The sequence below is a fragment of the Accipiter gentilis genome, chromosome Z (assembly GCF_929443795.1).
Source record: "Accipiter gentilis chromosome Z, bAccGen1.1, whole genome shotgun sequence".
NCBI classification, from domain to species: domain Eukaryota; kingdom Metazoa; phylum Chordata; class Aves; order Accipitriformes; family Accipitridae; genus Astur; species Astur gentilis.
In genome coordinates this window covers 69030209-69052716 of record NC_064919.1, presented here as the reverse complement: position 1 = coordinate 69052716, position 22508 = coordinate 69030209, and the positions used below count along the sequence as shown (strand labels likewise).

The following is a 22508-nucleotide window of genomic DNA, read 5'->3' as shown; positions in this document are numbered from 1 at the left end:
CAAGGCAGTTCCTAAACTCACGCAATCCAGGTTCACTGTGACACAGCTACAACATCAATTTCCATTATCTGAGGATCTGGTTGTTTCCAGACATATTAGCAAACCCATCTCAGTGTGGATTTTTATGTTACAAATATATCATCTAGTCTGGACTGAATGAGGGACCGCCAGTTCCTACAACATTCTAACGTACTTTTTTCCCCTGGCTGAAATGGGACCACTTGCTCATGCAAGTCAGAAGCGAAGGACTGGGTACCAAAGTACTGTAGCCTGTGGCTGCACTACCAGTCACTGAGGGTCCAAGACTTCTCTGCACTGGATCAGATGTACTCCCTGTGAGTCGCAGCTGGGCTGCAGCCAGCGATGAAGATGAAAAGTACGACAGTCCATTTGCTGGCCTCTGGCGTTGGACCTACTCTTCCCCAAGAAACGCAGACGTTGCCTTAAGGGCACTAAAGTAGCTGCTTTATAGAAATAGAGAGAGAGTGAGAAATAATGCTAAGCAGCTTCTTTCATTTTAGGTCCCCTTCTACAAATCTGTGTAATTTACCAAGCTGCTGTTTCTCAGCACAGAATTTAACTTCAGAAATCCACCTTAACACAATTTATGTCTGTGGTGTCTTGGCTAAGTTGTTCACAATGTATAGACTGAAATGCTGGGTGTTTTCTCACTGAAGGAAGGGTGTATTTGTCTCTGCAGAATTGTCACCAAAATTCCAAAAACCAGAAGATGACTAATGACTAACGTTGGTTTATTTAATTCACACTGTTTTGCTCATTTGTTATTATTATTATTGTGATTCAGGGGTGTTGCTTTCTATCCTGGGATTTGTTGATGTGAATTTCTTTCATGTTGGCTCCACACCAATAGTTTCACTCACCCAGACTGTCCACTGAATTCAGTGAGAGCTTTCCTGGCCTCAGGCTGCAAGAGTCAACCTCTGGCATTATTTAAATGAGGAGGGTTGAATTGTGCTGGTTTTTTAATATTACTGTACATTCAGGAATCCACAATACATTTCTCTGTTCAAATACTTATCAAAACAAATATCAAAAATCATATACACTGTACAGTCTATTTTTAAGTAAACATTTTTCTCATGAAAAACAGAATCACAATTGGCCTTCAGAGGTTACATTTTCATATGCTATAGATCTACTTTGTTCTTAAAGTGTGTTGTTGCATATTCAATAATCTGTGAGAAATGCATTCACTTGAAAGTCTTATGAATGTAACTAAATATCAGCGAGGATTTAGCCATTTCATTACTGGAGAATGAATAGCTTTCTCCTTAACGAATTCCTCTTTTACAGAATTGCCATCCCCTGATGCCATGTCGTTCTCTGAAAATACACAAAAATAAAGGTGGATTTCATGAAAATGAGAGAATTAAAACATTGTCCTGCAGCAATGTCCCTGGTTTGGGGAACACTTCAGGAAAACCTTAGCTAGCAAATCTTGCAGGGATCTCCCTGAATGCCTCCAGTTATCTAGTTGCAAAATTTCTGCCACGTTATGGCATAAGCCAGATGTGCTTTCTAATAGTTCAAGCATAAGTCAAGTGATTTGAGTTCAGTTTCAGTTCTCACCGTAACACTCCAGTGTGACACGGGACCAAGCAGCACATCCTCAATAGCTACAGCAGCAAATTAAATATGCCTGCGGCTGTTCTCTGACTGAAGCCAGCTGGCATGGAATAGCCTGGTGCATGCCACTAAACTCTCTTACTCTCCAAAAAAAAGGTAAAAGTTATCCAGTTTGTCTACTGGAAGTGGTCCCTTGCTGACACTGATTCCTGAGCTGTGGCTGAGGTTGTTTGGCACGGCCTACCTAGGCTGGGATAAAGCATGCTGGCTGCTGCCCTACTGTTTGACCATGAAGGTGGTCAAATTGCAATACACAGGAACACACTCTGGCACCATTAAGTTTACTAGGATATATGTAGCCATAATATCTTTATAAAATATATGGGCCAGAAACTTGCCTGTTTAAAACACAGAAGCATTCACAGCTATTTTAATTTGCTGAGGAACTGTCCTAGATGCTATAGCTACCTCTGAAGACCACTATTAAATGAAATCCCATGTGACCATCCTATGCAGTACTACCCACAGTGTCACTGGTCTACTTCCAGTGATGAGGACAGAAAACAGGGTGAAACCTTTGCACAGGTAAAAAATACCAATTGTTTCTATGGTTTCAGTATCTTATCCTGGCTGAGATCAGGCAAGCTGCTAAACATTGAGGCAGCAGAAGCTTTGGGGCCAAGGGAAGGAGAGGAAAGGGGAGGAAGAACTGATGAAAACAGGCTACCTGGGAAGATTTGGAATATACACTAGATACAGAAAAAAAGCAAGACAGGAATATTTTTTTGTGTTATTTCAGAACCCTTGGTAATAAAAAAAACCTGGAAAGGCAAAAGAGCACAACCATGTAGAAAGATACAAAAGGATCAGGACTGATCCATCTCGCAAATTATTTTTTCAAGATCATTTAAAATGTCATGTAAGTATAAGCTGAAGAACTTTGCTTCTGTCTAACTTTCACTAAACAGAGAGTGGGGAAAGATAAATCATGTTTTAAGGCAGCAAACTCTTGATAGCTTAATATAACAGGAGAAAAGCAAAATAAGGCACACAAACTGCAGTTGGAGGAGAAATAAATTTCAAATACATTTGGGTGAAATCCTAGAAAAGCTCCCAGTAGGTCTAGGATTAAATCTCTGATATTTATTTAAAATCGTTACATTTATATTGATTTTGATTGGTGAACATTGTTCAAATATACCTCAGTATCATCAGGTGGAGAATAAAAGAGGAAGAAATTTTAATCCCAGGTTTCAAATCTTCAGTGATCTCTCCTTCCTGCCTCAAAAACACTCCAGTTTCTCACATGCCTTTTTTTTAATTCTGTAAAGAACTGTTACAAGCTTCAGACATAATCTTAAATGTAAGAACTTATTCCAGAGATGCTGTGATAAATGTCTACAATAAAACATTCCATAAAACAGTTCACTGACATGTGAAAATGTATAAAGCTCTGTCTTCATGGAAGAAGGATGTTACTTTTACCACATATTAGCTAACAGTAGTAAATGCAGCCTAGTGAAATCCTATTCTACACAAAGTAGATGCATGCATCGCATCTGAACTGACTACTGCAAATCCTGGCATAGCTTCCCATTGCACAGGTGATGTTGTACTGCTAGTGCATGCAACAGCTGTGAAGTATTTTGCCCATGTGAGGATTTCAAAATGTTTTCAGCATGTGTCACATCTCACCAAATTCCTTGCCTTATGTTAAGGGAGCTGCCAATAAAAAAAATAAACGTACCTTGTGTTGTTAGCTGTTTGCACAGCTCCACCAAAGTACCCATCACTCACACACAGCATACACAGCATGCAAGTAGATGATGTAAAAGGTGATTTCTGCTAAAATCAACTGCCCCACAAAGTCTTACCTGTGTGTGAAACTATTTTTCGTCGATTTGGAGGCTTTGAAGCAGACAGTTGAAAAAATGGGAACTTCAAACACTTCCCGGTTACTCTGTCACAGATGCCAGAGGGACAGTTGCAGGTTTTCCTGCATTCCATTCCATAGGTACCATAGGGACACTCTGAAAAAAAGTAATATTGCAAAGCAGTCCTCAGTGATCCAAATCAGCTGGCAGCACTCTTAGTAGCTGGTCTGCTTATATCCTTACAAGTGGAAAACCTTTGAGGAGAGGTCAGCTAAAACTTGACTATGGGATTTCAGCATACTGACTGCTTATTACAAGCATTTTCCAGTTTTAACAAACCTTGACACACATGATATACATCATTTCTTTTCCTATAACTTATTTACAATGTGCCAACGGTAATCCTTCTCTGAAACACTCTTAGTATTAAAATGCAAATTAAAGGCAGTATGACTATGTAAGTATGTAATCATAGAAGATGTAGTTAAAGGACTAGCATCGGATTTAGAAAAGAAGAATACTTCAGCAAGTTCCTGAATTCATTGTTTGGGCGTGATATTACCTGGCTTACATGACCGTCATGATTTAGAGCTGCAATCTATTGCTAGTGCCAGGCTGCCTGTGGCCAGGGCCACTGCACATAGCCTTGGTGGAGAGTGCCGCCCTGACCCTGAGGAGCTATCCAGCAAACCCACCCTCCGCCTGGAGATGCTCCCAGCTCTTGGGTTGGGAAGAGCCTTCCGCTATGTAACTTCTCAGACAGCAAAGGTCTGCCTTCCCATGGCAGACAGCAAAGAGCAAAGCCACATTTCCAGCCTACAGAGTGAGTATGCTCTGAAGTGATCACTGGCACTAAGGTGGCTGCCTGGTTGTATTGCATCTGGTCACATACTGCCCTGAGTCAAATCTCCTGCCCCTGAGCAAGCTTGTACAGGAGCACCAAAGGGCAGCTGTCAGGATGGGACCAAATGTTTTCTGAAAAAAATTAAGTCAGGTGCAGAGGATTTGCCCCATCCCATAGCTGACACCTATCACATGCTGGATCACATAGCTTCCCAGAGGGTTTAAACTTGGGGTCACAGCTCTTGTCTTCTTCTGCCTTGCTGTTGAACAGGGCATCTTCCCAGAGCCATAGCTGAAGAGATGGAGAGAAGGAAAATCCAGCTCCAGCATCCCCTTTCCAAACCCCTTGCCATGGTTTAATGAAACAAGAGATCATCCCAAGAGAAGTTTGGGATGTCCTAGGAGAAAGGTCTTTACGCTCAAGCTGTCCTTGCCAACCCAGGGTGCAGGTCACCTTAAATGACAAGTCCCAGAGAGTTTCCAGTTCAAGTCCTAAGGGCAGGTGAATGACCATTCAGGGCTGGACCAAGGATCCATTCAGCCCAGGCTCCCACAAAACACTTAAGAAAGAAGATGACCATGGTAAGCACAAATGATACCTCCTCCCCTATATTCTCCCCCATTTTCAGCTCTGGGATGTCCTGAGCCTGCCATAGTTTCTGTGCATGTATCATCCCGCAACAGGGTTACCCTTCTCAGTTTGTCCAGTCTCCTCTTGAACCAATGCAAATACTTAGTTTCACCATACAGACTAGGCTATCTGAAAACCAGGCTAATGCCCCCAAATGAAACCAACATATTACAACTCTCTACTTGTCCAATGGTTATGCTTTTATAAATGAAGAACAATGGAAAATCAACTAATTCCCTGCTAGGGAGTGCAGAGTGAATTCCTCCAGCCTGCAGGACCTCACAGAGCTTTACCATACTCCCCTTCCCAAGCAAGGACACTCTTTGATCTGCTGTTTGTCCACATAAACCAAAAACAAAATCCTGCCAAAGCGAAACAGGTTTTGTGTGCACAAACCTCCCTGAGGGACGAGCTGAGAGCACACACCACATGTAGCATTAATCTGCCTGCTGCAGGTGCTCAGCTGCTGAGCCCAGAGAGGTGGGATGCAAAGCTGTGTACAACGGCATGGAAACAAGTCTGAGCCCAAAGCACTTGGCTCCGTGTGGAATAATCCTGACATTGATGTTGCTCTTCAGATTTGATGAAACTGAGATCTGAGTCAATGTTGCTGTCAGAAGGTTTTGTTCAGCAGGAGCCTGCTCCTAAATAAATTGCAAATAGCTCCCAGTGATCTAAAGGAAGCAAAAGCAGGTTCTTTACTGTGACAGTTATACCTCACATTTAGAGGGTATTTACTAACAAAAGAGCAGAGCACCAGTTTTCCTTACTCTGTTTTGAACAATAATGACATTGCTATTGATTATAGTACTAAATACTTACAATACTAAAAGTACTCAAAAAATTGCTCTGAAACTTATACTGTCCATGTTTTACCCACTTCAGAAATCAGAAATTGAAGAACAGAGAGTTCAGGTTATTTTTCCACCACTTCAAAGTAAATCAGTTGCAGGCAACCAGAGAGAATATAGCCATCCTGACTCTGTGAATTATTACAGGCATGGAAGTTACTAAAATGAGTGAGTGATGTGGTATCATAGCTGTAAACATACAGAAAATAAAAATACTTGGCCCCATACTTTGCCTGATAAAATTCAAATACATCCAGAGAGGGATTGCACTATCTTAGAGCTGAGATGAAAAAAGAAAAATAATTAAAAATTACATTGATAATATTTAGTGAAAATAAATATATGGGGAATATAAGCCTTAAACACCAATTTACAATTCCAAGTCAAGATACGGCTTTCTTGAAATTAATGAGAGTTTTTTCACTGACTCACTGGAAAAAAAACATTTTACTTTACATTTTTACAGAGCTTCCAAGATTCAGCTACAGGGATTCATATCTCATGTTCCTCAATGTTTCTTTTTTCCCATTTGAAGTTTGCTATTGCAAAGAAATTCCTACGAGGACAGGGAAAAGTATATAACCATTCAAAAGAATTGTTAAAAGAAATATAGGTGGTATCTTGTACTGCAGTAATTTTTAATAAACTGAAGATCAGTCAACTCTCTCAGTAAAATAGTTTTCTGGTGGGTGCACCAGAGAAATTATCTTTATGTGTAAATTCTAGTCTTCAGAAATAAAAGTAGTATTTTGGGTTTCACCCTCTAACATGCACATGAATTTGATTTTAATACCAATATAAGTAAGTGTGTGCTTATTGAGTGTGTATGTGAGTCAGCCTGAGTGATTTTTTTTGCGGCATCTGGTCCTAAGTCATTACTTTAACTGAGGCTATTAATACTCGGGTTATTTAACTGCCAAGACATCTCCACTGCTAAGGAAGTTATTCAAAAGCATATCTGTATCTACTTACTGAAGTGGTACACGAACACAGGAAAACTCACTGCATTCATAGTTTGCGAAGCCTTTTTTTAAAACTATTTATTTTAGAATCTTTCATCCTACTTCCTTGTAATTTAATACCTCCTCTCCTTTTAAAATGTCTCCTTTTTGCATGGAGTGGGGATAGGTCTTAAATGAAAAATGCCATAATAGTTACGACTAAAGATATCAGCATGCAGCATACCTGGAATAAGCTGAGAGCTGTGGCTGGCTGCTCACCTCACAGTCAGCTCCTGTTCTGTTAGTCCCATCTTTCAGGCAGGAGGGTCTCTGTTTGCCTCCCCTGACTACGTCCCTAGGGTAGCTAAGCACCTCAAAGGCAGGACTGAATTAAACACGACAACGTCCCCAGGCGCTCAGGCAGTGCTGTTATCTCCATCTTCCAGACCCCAGAGAGAACACCTGGTCCCTGGGCAGGCAGCCGGCAGTGCCAGAGGGAACCTTACCCCGGGAAGAGCACGGCAGGGGCAGGGACCCTGTGACCAGTTTGGACTTGCAGGATTTCAGTCTTTACAATTTATAGAAAGCCACCCACCAAATCAGAGGAAGGATCAGGACTAGTGCCTGGGTGTCTCAAGTCCTAATCAAAAATCTCATCTCCGAGCACAGCCCATCCGTATTTCCTCACACGTGTCCCTAAGTCTAAACAATATTCTCACATAAAATAACCCTGTCCCACCTACACGTAACACCTTTTAATTCCAGCAGGTATTTTTCACTTTCTTCTTGGCTAAGGGCTGAGCTGGAAAAAACCCATTTTAGACCTTTCAAGCAGGAGGCAAGCTCTATATGTAGGTTGCTGTAAAACTGCCACAGTGGGTGCATGCAAAGTGAATATTGTTACCTTTGCAGATACCAAATTCATCACCAAAGTCATCCTCCTCAGTGTAAAACTGGCACTTCAGCCCAGGACCACACTTGACACCATCCATACCCGAGACCGTACGATAGCAAGTCTCCCCCAGAGCAGCTGCACACACTCTGCAACAGCCACAGTCATCCAGCACCGTTCGCTTACAGCGCAAGGTACTTTTGCATGCGTTACTGTCACAGGGCTCGGGGCAATCTACTGCGTATTTCGCACTCCAAGCAGTTCCAGCGTGCACGGGCATCAGGAGGAGTGTGAGAAACAGGAAGCCCTTCATGTCTTGCAGGGGTAAATGCTCCGTCCCAAAGAGCAGGCTTTAATGCTCAGCCTGCTGGTGCCTTGTGCCGAGGGAGAAGCAGCGGTACAGAATCCAAAGTGGTAGCTGCACACATCAGCCTACAAGTTTATGAGCTTTATACAGTGTGTTGCCCACATGCTGCACCGTCGTCAGCTTCCTCAATCCGGCAGCGCTGCTCCTGCCAGCCTCCCTTGTTTCAGTTTATGAAATCCAGGATGAAGGTTGGATTAGCACTCTGCTGCCATCCAGGAATTGAAAAGCCTGAGCTGATGTAATCTGTTATGTTTAGTTGGTTGTTTTGCATGAGGACTAAAAACTCTCTCACATCCGTCTCAAATGCTCAAGGACGTCTGCCAAAAGGAAAAAAAAACAAACCCACACACAACCAAGAAAAAAAACAACAAACCCCAACCCCAAGTAGGTTGCATACCTTCCTGCAGGACAGGGATCGCTCTGACACTGGGCACACTGCTGACAGGACAGCTCTGCCTTGGTAACACAGCTCATGCGACCAGAAGAAAATCACACTGAATCTTCTCACTGCTGAAAGAATAATCTTTAAAAGAATAAATCTTTGCCATTGCCTTCAATGGGTTACGGACAGTTACTTTAAGGAACAAAGTGAGATCATGTCATTTAACAGCTGAGCTCAGATGTTTCAGTAGTGTTTTTCCTGCATGCATCAAAACAGTACTTTTTAATCAGTATTTAGGTGGAGATGAATTAAACATTTTACTCAAGGATTACTGTTAGAACTAAAACCAGGTCAGGCAGAAACCAACATTTTGTGGGATCTTCCACAGGAAATTCAGAGGAATGATCAATGAGCTGCCTCGACCTCACAACCAAAGGGGGAAATCCCCATCCATCACCAGCACCATCTGCACAGCCTTAACGTGGAACTGGGGGGGGGCTGATTCTCCTCCCCTCTACACCACTTCTATCCTGATCAAACTCTGTGGGATGCCCTGATGTTGTTCTTCAACGAAAGCAGTGTAAATAAACAGAAAATAAGTTTCAATTTCCCCCATCCCCCCTCTTAGACTTTATTCACACTGCCAGAGCCTTGACAAGAAACAGCAAACAACTGAAGAGTTTAGTGAAACAGACGAGCCACCAGAGAGATGGAAATTTCTGCTCTAAAGAAAGATCTACAGGGAAGGAAAGAAGGAATAAAGCCAGCCATAAATAAATCTCTGAATACTGAAAGTTGCTGCCACTGAAGTTAGTGGGAACCATATCGATATAAATTTGTGTGTGACCAGCCTGCCATTTGGGAATCCTGTGTCTGGAGTGGGCTGAGGACACTGCCAGTAGGCTGCCAAATAAAATGAAGGGCTATGCTGGAAATACAGGAGAGCAGGAAAGCCTTTTCTTCTTGAATGTGAATGTGAACTGATAGATCTAAACCAAAATGCTTAACTTCTTTCTTGTGAAGAAGCTGAGAAAACCAGCATATTTTATGTTGCATTTGGGTAGGTTGTTCGTATACTTCTGGTACGTGTGGGTATTAAGAACCTGGATAGCACAGCATAGCATTGCATAACATAGCACTGCATAGCAGAGGAAGAGGAAGAGGAAGAGAGAGCTAGAGTGTCCTGGTTTCAGGTGGAATAGAGTTAATTGTCTTCCTAGTAGCTGGTATAGTGCTGCTTTGGGTTCAGTATGAGAAGAATGTTGATAACACACTGATGTTTTAAGTTGTTGCTAAGAAGTGCTTAACTAAGTTAAGGATTTTTCAGCTTCTCCTGCCCAGCCAGCAAGAAGGCTGGAGGGGCACAAGAAGTTGGGAGGGGACACAGCCAGGGTAGCTGACCCAAACTGGCCAACGGGGTATTCCATACCGTGTGGTGTCATGTCCAGTATATAAACTGGGGGGAGTTGGCTGGGGGGCGGTGAGGGGGGGGGCAGATTGCTGCTCAGGGACTGGCTGAGCATCAGTCAGCGGGTGGTGGGCAATTGCACTATGCATCACTTCTCTTTCTTGGGTTATATGTCACTCTCTTTTTGTTATCTTCCTTTTCATTACAATTACCTTTTTTTTTTTTCCAATTATTAAACTGTTCTTATCTCACCCCATGAGTTCTACTTGTTTTCTATTATCCTCCCTATCCCACCAGCGGGTGAGGGAGGAGTGAGTGAGCACCTGCGTGGTGCTTATTTGCTGGCTGGGGTTAAACCATGAGAAAAAGAAGAGAGGAGAGGAGAGGAGAGGAGAGGAGAGGAGAGGAGAGGAAACCCTAATATGTTTAACACATATCAAAGGGAGACTGCACTCAGGCAAATATTTGCAGGCATCCCTCTTATACAGTATATAATTATTCAAAATACAGTTCTTCTAATCACAGTTGCCAGCTGGCAGATGTTTACATGCACTAGCACATGCCTGGTTTCACATGTAATCTCGGACCAATCAGTGAATTTAAAGTGTAAAAATTAAAGCATTAGGTTGAAGTCTTGTATGAACTGACAAAAGTGCTATTGGTAGCCATGAGGTGACAGCAATTAGCAGTAGTAGACAACTTCATCTTCAAAATCCAATGCAACTATCCTCTGGGAAGTGAAAGGAACACTTCAAACATGGAAGTGAAGATTGCAGCTAAAAAACAAGGAGGAAGAAAAGTACAAGGTTACAATGAGCAGATAAATTAGAAATGGATGTGCTATCCCTGATCCCATCACAACTACAACATGGCAAAAGCCTGTTTAAAAAAAAAACAACAACAAACAAAAAACTAAAGCAACATCGCCCCATAGTTCACAGGTCTGCAGAGTAATGTAAACCACTACCCATTTCTGCTGGCATTAGCATCAACTAAAATTGACATCGGTTTATATTAACAGGTGAGGCTGTAACCTGTGGGGCTGAGGAGCCTACGTAAATCCCACAGGGCAGTCCCTCAGTGGGAGAGAGCCACTAAATTTGATCAGAGGGCCAGGGAGCACAGCTAAGGGCAGTAACCATTTCAGTCCCATGGCCAAATCTGTTCACAAGGGTGAAATAGCCCAAAGAAGCAGGTTGCATACTTAGTGCATGAAACTTCACAGGTCTGCAGCAGTAAGGAGCAGGAAGGCTTTCCCTAAAGTCCCGCCCTTAAGTCTCCCTTAAGTCAATTCACACCTGCCCTTAAATTCATACCTGCTTGCTCACTCAGAGGAGATAACAGAGAAGTATGCAGACCCACCCACACATACACTTAGGCATTTATGTCTGGTAGTAAACACCAGCTGGTAAAATCCTGTTCTGTATTTAGGAAATGCTCTTTGTATAAAACACCGAACAAGATCTGAAAGGGCTGCACTTCACGTTTGGGTTTCTCACAAGGAAAATGTCCTAGGGAGATGATAAATAAAAAAATTACACACAGATGTGGTGAGAAAAAGAAATCGTAAAAGAGATCAGCACACTCCCCTAGCAACTAGCCAATATTATTTGGAATAAGATGGAAACTGTATTCTGTGCTTAGAGCTAGAAGCCAAAGTAAATTATTACAATGGATCAAAAAATACATGTAATGGAAGAAAAAAATATGAACAGATAGAGGTCTGGCTTGTACATGAGTATCATGGAGGAAATAATGATACTATGATCTTCCACACCGTCCACTGATTAAGTAGTGAAATAAATCCAATGTCACTCCCTCTGGTTTTAATGTTGCTTTGTTGTTTTACCAGTTGAATGCATTAACCTTTTAATTCCAATGAACAGCTTGATCCTGTAAAGCCCTGAACTAAGCTCTCCCTTGAAAACTGGTGCAATGGGAATTAATGAAGCTTCCCCAGCTATCAACAGCAGAAAATTTAGCACCATTATTTAACGTGTGGTATAAATATACTTTAAATGTGGAAGACTTTCTGGATCAGATCAGATCAGTGCTAATTATTTTTTCTCCAAATTTACAGTGTAAACTCTCTTGGTGCCAGTTTACATCATAATTACATCATCATATATAATGTTTGGCATTCCTCCTAGAAACAGAAAAGGTTTCAACCCTTAGGTTCAACACTTTACAGGGAACAGAGCAATCAATGGTTTAGTATCAGTGAGCTGTGAACTGTGTTTCCAGCTGAATACTCTGCAACACAATTTTTCTAGTTCTTTTGCAAATAATCCATTTCTCAAGCAAAAGCAACTGGGGGGGGGGGGGGGGGGGGGGCAGGTCTTGAGGTTGTATTTATGCCCCATGAAAAGTTTGACTCCACCTGTTAAAGATCCCCGATAAATTACATACTTCATGATAAACGATTAATCTCTGCTGATACATGGGAGCAGTCTATTCATTAGGCCAATACTCTAAGGCTTTGCTCATTTTACTCCTTAGATAGAGAGGCTAATGTTCACTTCAATTCTTCTGAACTTAAGCATTCTGGCCACTGTCACTATCCAGTCTTTTGAACATGTAAAGCTGGGATAAGCAGGAAGCATTAATATGTCTTTAAACATAGGAAAAGGTTTAATGTATGAGCCTTGTTGCTCATTTCCAAAAGGCAGTCCCTAAACTAAAAATATGTTACCATACATTCCTGAACGATCCAACCTTTTCCCAGGCTTCCTTTACAAAAAGCCATAAGCACAATGCTATATGAGAAGCAAAGTTTCAAAGGGAAACACCAAAAGGAAGCTGAGCTGCAAAGTCCAAAATGAAAAGCCAGAAATAGGAAGTAAAAGATAAGAATCAGGAAAGTGAGATAGCGGCAAGGACTCCCCTTTGTATGATTTCTTTTCTTGTATCTTTTCAATGAATTGCTAATTACTCTTTGTTTCAACTGTAACATGGCAACTCAACTTCACTCTGGTAAAAATAGATGCTTTGGGACATTTCCTACGCACTGAAGGCAAGAGGTGTTTACATCCTTTCTCCAGGCAGACCAGGTGCTATGCAGAGAAGTGGGTAGGCTGGCTACCTCTCCACAGACCTCAGGAGCTACTATAGAAATGACTGGATATGGTGGGGTTATGTGCAGAAAGCCTCAGGAACTAGAGCCATAGCTTGTTTGGAGCATATTAAACTATACTTGCCCATAACTCCACATACAAATATGTGGCATGTCCAGCCTGGGAGCTGGAAGCCAAACTGACTGCACATAACTTCTGCTCTGAGTTTCCTCCCTCAGACTTACGGCCATACAAATGGAGCTGGGCACCTCTCAGGTCTGTGCTACTGAGTCCACATGGCACAGTCCTGTTCCTTGACGGATTATGTTCATGGCCTGGCTCTGACTGAAGGATCTCTGCACTGTGTCATCCCTGCACAGTGTGGCTATTCCCGGTGATTTTACAACCACTGCGATGTTCTGTATAGCAGAAATCACTGGCTTTCCCTCAATTAATTCATGAATTGGGTCAAATAATTCTGCTGTGCTTAGCAAATGTGTTCAAGAGACAAAAAAACATCACAGAGTGGTGGAAAATATCTACTGCATGGCAACAGGGTCAATTTTCTCCAAGGCAGGCAAGTTGGGGTTTGTCATACACAATAAATAGGTAGTTGATGTAAGTGGGAAAAAAATGATGAAAAAACAGGTTATGATTCTGTTATGCTGAAGTCTTTTTTTGACTACTTTCAAATCATCTACTTTTCCAGCGGAAAAAGGGAGTTTCAGTGCCCAAGACCTCTAATATCTATATTAGAGAGTTTCTTGAAAGTATGAGAAAGTCACATACCTTCTCTGTACTTCAGAAAATTTACTTCTCAGAATACAATACTAAACTTGACTGATCACTCACAGCCGAAACCAATGCTCTGCCTTCACAACCCCCCACCTTATCAATAGTTTTGTCAGTAGCTGTTTCTTTTGTGATACCTGTTGCTCCTAGGAATCTAAATCACCCTGATTAAGCCATACGACCACCTAGGGAAAAAAAGCCTTTCCATGTGAATATTTTTCACAGATTTTCAACCATTTGAAAAAAAAAAATAATAAAATACTCTTTCAGGAATGATCTTGAAATGTTCGGTTTCTTTATCAATAAAAGAAAAGAAGATGTGAATGATGGTTCTTCTCATGTTCTACGTAGGTGCTCAGGTGTGTATATATTGCCCATGTGGTATGCAGCTTTAATGCTGAGATAATGTGAAAGATATTTTATCTCTCACTATTAAACATAATTAACTGATATAGGACTATACACTCATTTCTCTATTGCCGTGCAGCCTATGCTCTCAGTAGTTCCCTGCAGAACAAAAATAAAACATATTAGACTGGAACAAGCATTTTCATTAGTTTTGTCAGGACATAAACAATAACACAGCAGTCAATATAATGACAAAAATTGTGAATTTTATCCTTTCCCTACTCAATGCGAATGGTAATTGTACTCTGACTCTATCAGTCCCTGATAACTAAGCCAAATTCCCATTTGAGAAATGTTTGTTCTTGGTACCTGTGCAAAATCTCAAAGTGCACCATTTGGTTTTCAAATAGGAGGTATAAATTTTAGAATCAAATATTTTAGGATTGGTGGGGAATATCCTTTTTCTTGCAACTCAAGCTGATTTTGATCTCTGCTCTTTAAGAAAAAAAAGTTACATCCCTATAGACACTTAAGGGAATAGACCCCTATCTTAAGTATTAATGCGATTTCTACTTTTCTGTACTAAAACCTGTTTTTGAAAACCTTGTTGCCATTAAGCAGTGCTGTTTTCTTACAACAGTTCTGCACAAGTTTTAGCTATGCTTTATATATAGTTTAGACTTGACTAAGTAGCTATTTCCTGTAATGAATGACAAAGCTATTAAAAGCTCAACTCTTGTAATCCATGGGTTGCTAACAAGAAAATCTGTGGTCATATGTGTGAAATGTTGAGTTGTTTGAGTTCGGGTTAGGTGTCCTCATGAGCTAATATTTCCACATATTCTTTGCAATATCACCAGGATAATAAGCTTTCCATTGGCAGAGAAAAAAAAGTTTGAACTAATTCATTTAGATAAGCAAAATGATCAAATTTGTATGAATCATCACTTTTCTCTAAAAAGAAATCCCTCTTCCTTTTCATAAGTACCCATCTTTGAAGCATAAATACTTTCCAGAATAATTAGATGATCCCAGAAAGGCCATAAGAGGACTTCAGCATCTCCTAGGTAATAAAACTTCAGGGAAGAGCCAGCCAAAGGCTGAAAGGAGTAAGGGCACCAATGGGAACTATTAAAGAATTTTCCACAGTGTTACACACACTTTCTCTCCTTAAGATGAGTGGCTGTTTTATTCTAGCTTCTCTCTGCCACACAATTTCTCCAGCTCACCCTTAGTCCTCATTATGCTGTTTTTCTTCAGTGCTGACATTTTCATCTATTTAAATGTGTTGTCTCTCTCTAATTTATATGCAGCTTTATTTTTCACAAGTCTACTTCTGCCATGCACAAAACACACCCTAAAAATAAGAGTGGAACAAGACTGTATCCCTTCAGCCCATCCTTATTACTGTCTCCTGTTCACAGTCCTCACACTCTGTCCATCTTGTCTACCCAGACTAAAGCCTCTTTGAGACTTTGGGCTAACTAGTGCAGAGTCTTCTTCAAGGAGACTTTTAACAGTTGGTCTTCAGGCACTTACATGCTATATGCAATTGGTATCTACTTCACTGAACAGGTTTGGACATTAATTGAATTAATACCTTGGCTTCCATGAAGAGAGACAGCAGTCAAGGTCTCTTGGAACAATGCTCCTGGAGGGATCTAGCACAGGTCCATTTGTTTCCTTAGGGTGTCAACAGGATTTTCATGCATGCACATGATTCCTACATCTTTTGTCTTTTGCCTCATCAATCATGTGGCTGTATTTTCAAATATTTTAATTTTTTTTCCCCCCTGGGTTACACATATTGTGGGTGACACCAATCCCAATGACATAAATGCTTTGCCACTTATTTCAGTGGGGCCAGGATTTCAGATTTCACACCGTACTTTCAATGTGCTATGATCTTCTCTGCAGTAAAGAAACCAAAGCCAGTTCAAAGCTTTTTGTGTGTGTTTTTTACTCAAAGTAAGGAAAGGAATGTTTGCAAACAAACTCTAATTAGAAAGCAATGAGGAGTAACAGCTGCATATTGCCTGTGGTAAGTTTGTGTTTCGTTAAGCAACAAAACTGCCAGAAACCTTAGAATTATAAGCCGTAAACCTAAAAAGAGCCTAATCACTTCCAAATCTATTTTAGCTTGTACCTCATTATTTTCAACTTTCTTAATATATTGCTAAAAGAAAAGAGGTCTTATAACTAACAGTGTGATATATAACAGTGTTACAAGTGTAGAACAAAACCTTGTGTTCTTAATCAGAAATTTGATAATTTATCTGCATTTATATCCATTCAGCATATTTGAGAGAATGAAATAAAATATGGTGAGTTGTATTGCTTTTTTTATTTTATTCATAGATCAACCTTAATTATTTGATCAAAAACTTGATGTTAATTTTCAGACATTTAATCAAATGCCCAGAATCTTAATCCTGTAAGACAAATGCCTGGAAAAACTTGGGGTAAATTATTCAAAGCTGCAGCTATTTTCCCAAACTATGAATCTGACAGACTGAATATGGGATTACTCCACACTGGCATATGCTTCTTCTCTTTTGCTTTATCTTCTGAATTGTCATAGGCTGACCAATGGTTATTTTAGATGTTTCCTGTCCCTGATAGCATAAACTATTTAAGCAAGCAGAATTTCTGAAATAGTTCACAATCAGATATACTTTCTTAGACAATTTAATTAAAATCAGATAGTTACTGCTCAGCCCCCAATCCTATGTTCTAATTGCCCCCCATCATGTATTATGGATCCTCTTCACTGTGCCACGGGTTGGCCTATGATGTTACAGACTATGAATGCTGGCCAGGTGCTGGGTAAATACCTCATCCTGACTGTCAAGAAACTGCAAAGAGGGCCAAGAGGAAGGTCAGCTACAGATGGTTGTTGACAGTAGGAAACAGCCCTCAGAGCTGTGGTAGACAACATATTCCCTCATGTGGATCCCATGAGGCCAGCTGGGCCAGAATTGGGCAATAGGATCTTCAGTTCTGGCTTTAGTGGCTTTTTCTGTTTTATAAAATGAAAAATGTTTTTTCACTTTATAAAACATTGGTAGTAAACAAATAAGTCTGTTTTCTACAACGAACGTAGAAGGAAAGGATTTTTTTGTTTGTCTATTGCCTAAGATAAGTGCCTGAAACAGGACTTAGGAACCACTGGCTGTACCCACTGAAACCCACCCAAGGTCACCAGCAGTGTTTGGCTAGGCAGATGAATACTGCCCAGGATGGCTAAGCTGGAGCCAAGCATCATGAGAAGGGAAAAATCCAACCCAACACAGCTGGTGGAATAACAAACCCCTCTGGAAACCAATGTCCCAAATATGAATATCAAAACTGGTAGCTGTTACTGTGACCCTGACTTCAGTAACTGGGTACAGGACAAACAAGGGAAGGGAAAGAAGCCTGGAAGAGAAACACTTTAAGTATCCCATTAGAATTGAGTCTATTTCTTGTGTTATCACAAGCTGTGCTCTTACCTTGTGCAGATACTCTCAAATATTTCTGCATAATGCGGCCGAGACCACCTGGTAAGATCAACACCATTGCTCATAAGACAGAATACACAAGCTGACTTTATTTAATAATTCAGGGCTCTGATGTGCAGACCCTGTCAAATCTCACTGTGGCGCTGCCTAGCTGATTGCTGCTGCAGCAGAGTCTCATTTCACAGCTCCACAAACTAATTCACAGGACAGCAAGTTGACTCAAACCACCCGTTTACCACTCCCCTCTGGCTACAGAGATAACTTCTGAGGTTGGTGTACCTTGAATCATCAGCACCATAGCCCCCTTTGTCACACTTTTCAGCACACTTATGTTCTCACATACTCATATTTTAGTGTAGAGGCGTCCCCAAGAAAACTTGCAGTTAGAACCCACCCCACTGATATAATACAGGAAGAAAATTAACTATGCAGCAGTATCAGCAAGTTTATCTTCTGTCTCTGTGAAAGGAAACAGCGCAAGTTTCTCCACAATGCTCCTTCAGCATGCCCGAAGCCTCAGTTCAGAGAATAATTGTGTGCTCAGTGTGACCATTCGTTACATGAATTCTGCTAAGACCTGTGCTAGGACAGGACTGTGGCTTTTGGCATGGGATATGTACACTCCAGATTTTAATCGGTGAAAGCCACATCACTGTCAGTGTGGTCCATTGTCATCTGAAAATGTCTGGGGTTTTGCAAACACACTAGTCCAGAGTTTCCCCTTCTTTCCACACATCAGCTTTTATCTGGTACCAAGGTGTTACCGAAAAGCCGGTTAAAGAAAAGACTCTTTTTGGAGTTTTAGAAAGCAGGCATTCTTTATTGCAGCGCTGGATGCACAGGGGATAGTTCCACCTAGCGTGCATGCCACAGCGTTAGCACTAACAGGTTATATAGAATAACTAATTGCATATTAATCAGATTAGTAAACATATACATAAAAATAATTGCAACTGATTATCTTAGTACTGCCTACATCCTATCATGCGCAATGAAGCATCCATTTGAGTTGAAGGGCTGCTTTTGCGACCACCAACCCATTTGAAGTTCCTGTTGGCTGTCCTTGAAGTTTTTATTCCTGTCCTTGTTCTTTGATCTTGAAGCTTAACACAGCTTCAATCACATGTGGTCAGTTTCAACATTGTTCTCATCTAGCGTACAGGAACATCTAGTCATAAAAGCAAAGAACTGCAAAACTTATGAGTAACTACCTCTACTAGTTAATTGCTTGACTATACTTTTGTCTATTGTTTCAATCATAGTGTTAGTATAAGATTTCTAATAATTATTTACCAAATCTCACTTTTACAGTCACCTAGCAGCAAACCAGTTTCCACAGCTGGTACAAAATATTAAAACCATCAAAATATTTAGACATACCATAAGAATGTATGGAAATATGCTATCAAAGGCAGCTGAAAGGAAGTGTGATGTGGCTTTGGTTTTAACAGCTTGAGATAGGGATGTTCCGAGGAAGCTGGACACTACATCCTGATAGGTAACATGCTCTACATGATTTCAAGAGAACCTAAACTAACAACCATGTGCCATTCGTTCACTTAAATGGAAATAATTAATTAAATTCTCATGACTAGTATTTTTTTACAACAGCAGTGGTTAAAAATTATTAGAGTAACATTTTTTTTTTTTATCTACTGATGTTATCACTGTTTTAATTATTGCTTATTTTAAAGCAATGTGGCAGCAGAGAGGTTTGATATTTTATTGAAATAAAGTTTTTGTTATAGTGTGCTAATAAGGCAAAGTTTCTTGGTTTTTAAAAACAAATATACATAAGAATGAACCCTGTGAAACTCCATTGCTTATACATTGAATCAAATCTGTGCCTTTGGAAGTAGCTAAGATCTCTAAGTTTCTGTTCTATTTTTTCATTAAATAAGGGCTTTTTTGCTCATCTTTCTGTGGTTTCGTCTTTGCCATGAGAAGGATGTGAGTCTTCGTACAGCTTTTAGACTTGATAACTTTTTGTGAAATTAGTGGCTGACTTTCAATGCATGTTTCACAGCTATTTCGATGGCTTTGAAGCAACCTGTGCCACCTTGAATTGAATGACAGTTAGATTTATCCTACTTGCAATCTGTCAGGTATTGATTATTAAATATTATTATTCAATCCAAAAAGAGCTTCATCAGATGATTGTGGGGTTATAAACATACTGGGATGGAGGTGTCTGAACCATCTGACAGATCATTAATGAGATGAAGATAAATTTTGGGAACAGTAAATCATAATTAAAAGATGTAACAGACATATTAAAATGACTGCTGTGATACGTCTGACTATGGTGAACTGACCCGTTCATACTTTGAAAGAGTGTTCTGACTTTATCTTGACTTCTCTCCAGCAAATATCCAGGAAAATTATCTTGAAAATCTGATGGCTTGCTTTGTTTTAATTCTGTTTTCTAAATGTTTCTTCCTGATGCCAGATTGAGTTGCCCAAAAGGAAGGTTACTTTTACAGCTTGCTAGATGGCGGATGGTTCTGTATTCAGAAGGTAAACCAAAGACTGACTAGTAGCTGTGGAGGCAATCCATGCTCCAAACATATCACTGCACTTTGAGGAAACAACAATTGTTAACAACAGATAATGCCACCCTCTGTACTGGGAACTAGAAGTCTGTTTAAAAAAAAAAAAGATTCCCACATTGAACATACAGTGCATTAGATGTACAGCCAAACAAGTACAAAACATCAGCCACAGCTGCCCAGTACAAGGGCAGAATGACATAAGGACTAAAGCTAACTGGCATCTGCATCCCTGTGTGACGTGTGAATATGAGTTGTCAGCCCCCTCTATTGGATAGAGTCATCAGCCATATGTCAGCACCATACACTCTACATCAGCACCATGCATCACATGTCAGTGCCATATGTCATCTCTTTGCATGGCCTGGTCAAGCTTAAGGGCTGCTCTTTATGCCCAAATTATGACTATGTGACAAGCAACGAGCAAGTCAGACTTCTCAGCAAATAGTCTTTAAGAAATAATGCTTTACCTGGAAGACCTCAGTAAAACCAGAGACAGATGCAAATGTCTGACAGAGAAGTCAACTCAGCAGAAACCAAACTGCAAAGTGCTAACGTAGACAGCAGCCCAGCCCTGGCCAAGGGCAGAAGGATTCCCGGGGCAGAACTCCCTTAATACACTGACAAATTTCCAGTAAAGCTCAAAACAGATAGTATGGGAGAGCTGGTCTGGTACAAGAGGCCAGTATTTGGAAAGTGGGAGGTCATGTGCAAGGGGAAACCTCACAGGCACCTCTTGATTAGTGTTGAGGTGTGACAGGTTAGAGAAGAGAAGACGAGATTTCTCTTACTGAAGGAAAGTGGAATTGCAAATACTGTGCTGGAAACAACTGGAATCTATAGTAAATTCCACCACAAGCTTCCAAATAAGAGCTCCTCTCAGTTGAGTGAGAATGTGTTTCTAGCTTAATTTTGTCAGTCTTCATGGTTGTCTGTTTACTGTAAACTTGTAACGTACCTGGAGCTCCTCTCTGTGGCTTTCCTGTTTTCAGCTCAGTTCTGAGAACCAGCCCAGCAGTGGTTTCAGCGGTGAGTGACACCAGTGGTCACCTTGTTTAGCCAACACTCACCCTTACCTGCACATTTGCCTACCTCTGGCTGCAGAACCAGACATCCTTCCGCTGTGTGCTTTCACGGGTGCTGATAAAATGCAGAATTGCAGGCATTTTGCAGCCCCCCTGCAAAACTCCAGCCATGTTCCCTGGCCCAGAGTGCCCCTCACCCAGAGGGGCAGAGGGACAGGCACTTCCTTGAGACATGGGGATTTTAGTGCTAGCAAAGTCTTCCCTCCTGTTGCACATGGAGGGAATAAAGACTCTGCTCACCTCAGGGTAGACAGAAAATGAGTCAAGGTTACTGCTCGGCTCACTGGTCCTGGACCTCCCTGGGGACAGGCCAAGGCCAGGCCGAGATGTCAGCCTGTGGGTAGGCCTGGCTCAGCAGGGCCCATGGCAGGGCTGGGCCAGGCTGAGGGGAGCTGGAGACCAGCCCTGCTCTGGCGTTGCTGGGGCAGGGCTGATGACCCTGGGAGTGGACATGGGTCTCGGGCTGTGTGCGGGGTGGGGGGGAGCCCCGGGGGCTGGGCAGGGACAGTCAGGCCTGGTGGTGCCCTGGGGGGCTGGCAGTAATGGCCTCCCACCTGCTACATCGCCCATAAAAGAAAAAAAGGTGCTCTAAGTGAAGTCAAGTCATTACAGGAGATCATACACACCAAGCCCAATACCTGAACTAGAAATAACCTGCTGGGTTATGGTTTCCAGGCTCTTATCACTCATTATTTCCCATCAGTGACTGCGAGACAGCCACTCTTCACAGGAATAGAGCGAGTGAAATCTTTGCCTTTGAGAGAATAAACACCAATTAGTTATTATTTGGCTGCAGGGTGTGAAAAGTCTCCTGTGGGATGGGAAGAAGAAGAAGAATATCCTTTCTGGGACTTACCTGACAAAGATAAAAGGGACAATTCGTGTTTGCAACATCCTCTGAGACCCCCAGCTGAAAAAGTGTTAACAGTGGTGTATTATTCTTTCCACTTTTATATCGCTTCCCTTTTTTCCCCAGTTTTTCCCAGTTTCTGTCCTTATTTATTCCAGTCCTGAGCCATTTCTCACTGGCATCTTTTAAGATCTTCCTTCTCATGACCTTCAGTGAGAACTGAATCAAGCCCCCATGCACCACACCGGCAGGTTTTATTGCACTATGGCCAGCTACCAGCCCAGCCTGCAGTGTCCATTTTCTTCTTTATCTGCACAGCCTTTATGAGACAGGGCTTGCTCTGCTCAATGCAGTGACACGGGTGCTGGTCAATAATCAAAGCCAGTACGTTGATGTGTTGGAGTTATTTATTCATGCCTCTGCAACATTCCAAAGTTTACAGTATTTGGTACATACTAACGCCATAATCAAAGAAGCAGAGAAACCCTGCTGATGGTCACTTCCAAACTGTTGGCAAAAAAAGACATAGACAATATTTGGAAGATAATGGGAATA

At 41.3% G+C, this 22508-nt stretch overlaps 1 protein-coding gene across 1 annotated transcript; it reads right to left on the bottom strand.

Annotated features, from left to right (window-relative positions):
• Positions 1-223: 223 nt before the first annotated feature.
• Positions 224-8122, bottom strand: ESM1 (endothelial cell specific molecule 1). Its single transcript, XM_049795233.1, has 3 exons — positions 7632-8122; positions 3462-3617; positions 224-1344 (listed from the first exon to the last, which is right to left on the bottom strand). The coding sequence occupies exons 1-3, from the start codon at positions 7930-7932 to the stop codon at positions 1244-1246; spliced, it is 558 nt and encodes a 185-aa protein (XP_049651190.1). The 5' UTR covers positions 7933-8122; the 3' UTR covers positions 224-1243.
• Between the last annotated feature and the right edge of the window lie 14386 nt (positions 8123-22508).

Excerpts from the sequence above, each read along its gene's own strand:
- ESM1 (XM_049795233.1), bottom strand. The coding sequence starts at position 7,932 with ATGAAGGGCTTCCTGTTTCTCACACTCCTCCTGATGCCCGTGCACGCT. Across the intron at positions 3,618-7,631 it reads TGAATTTGGTATCTGCAAAG|AGTGTCCCTATGGTACCTAT; the intron begins GTAACAATATTC and ends ACTTTTTTTCAG. Across the intron at positions 1,345-3,461 it reads AAAAATAGTTTCACACACAG|AGAACGACATGGCATCAGGG; the intron begins GTAAGACTTTGT and ends GTGTATTTTCAG.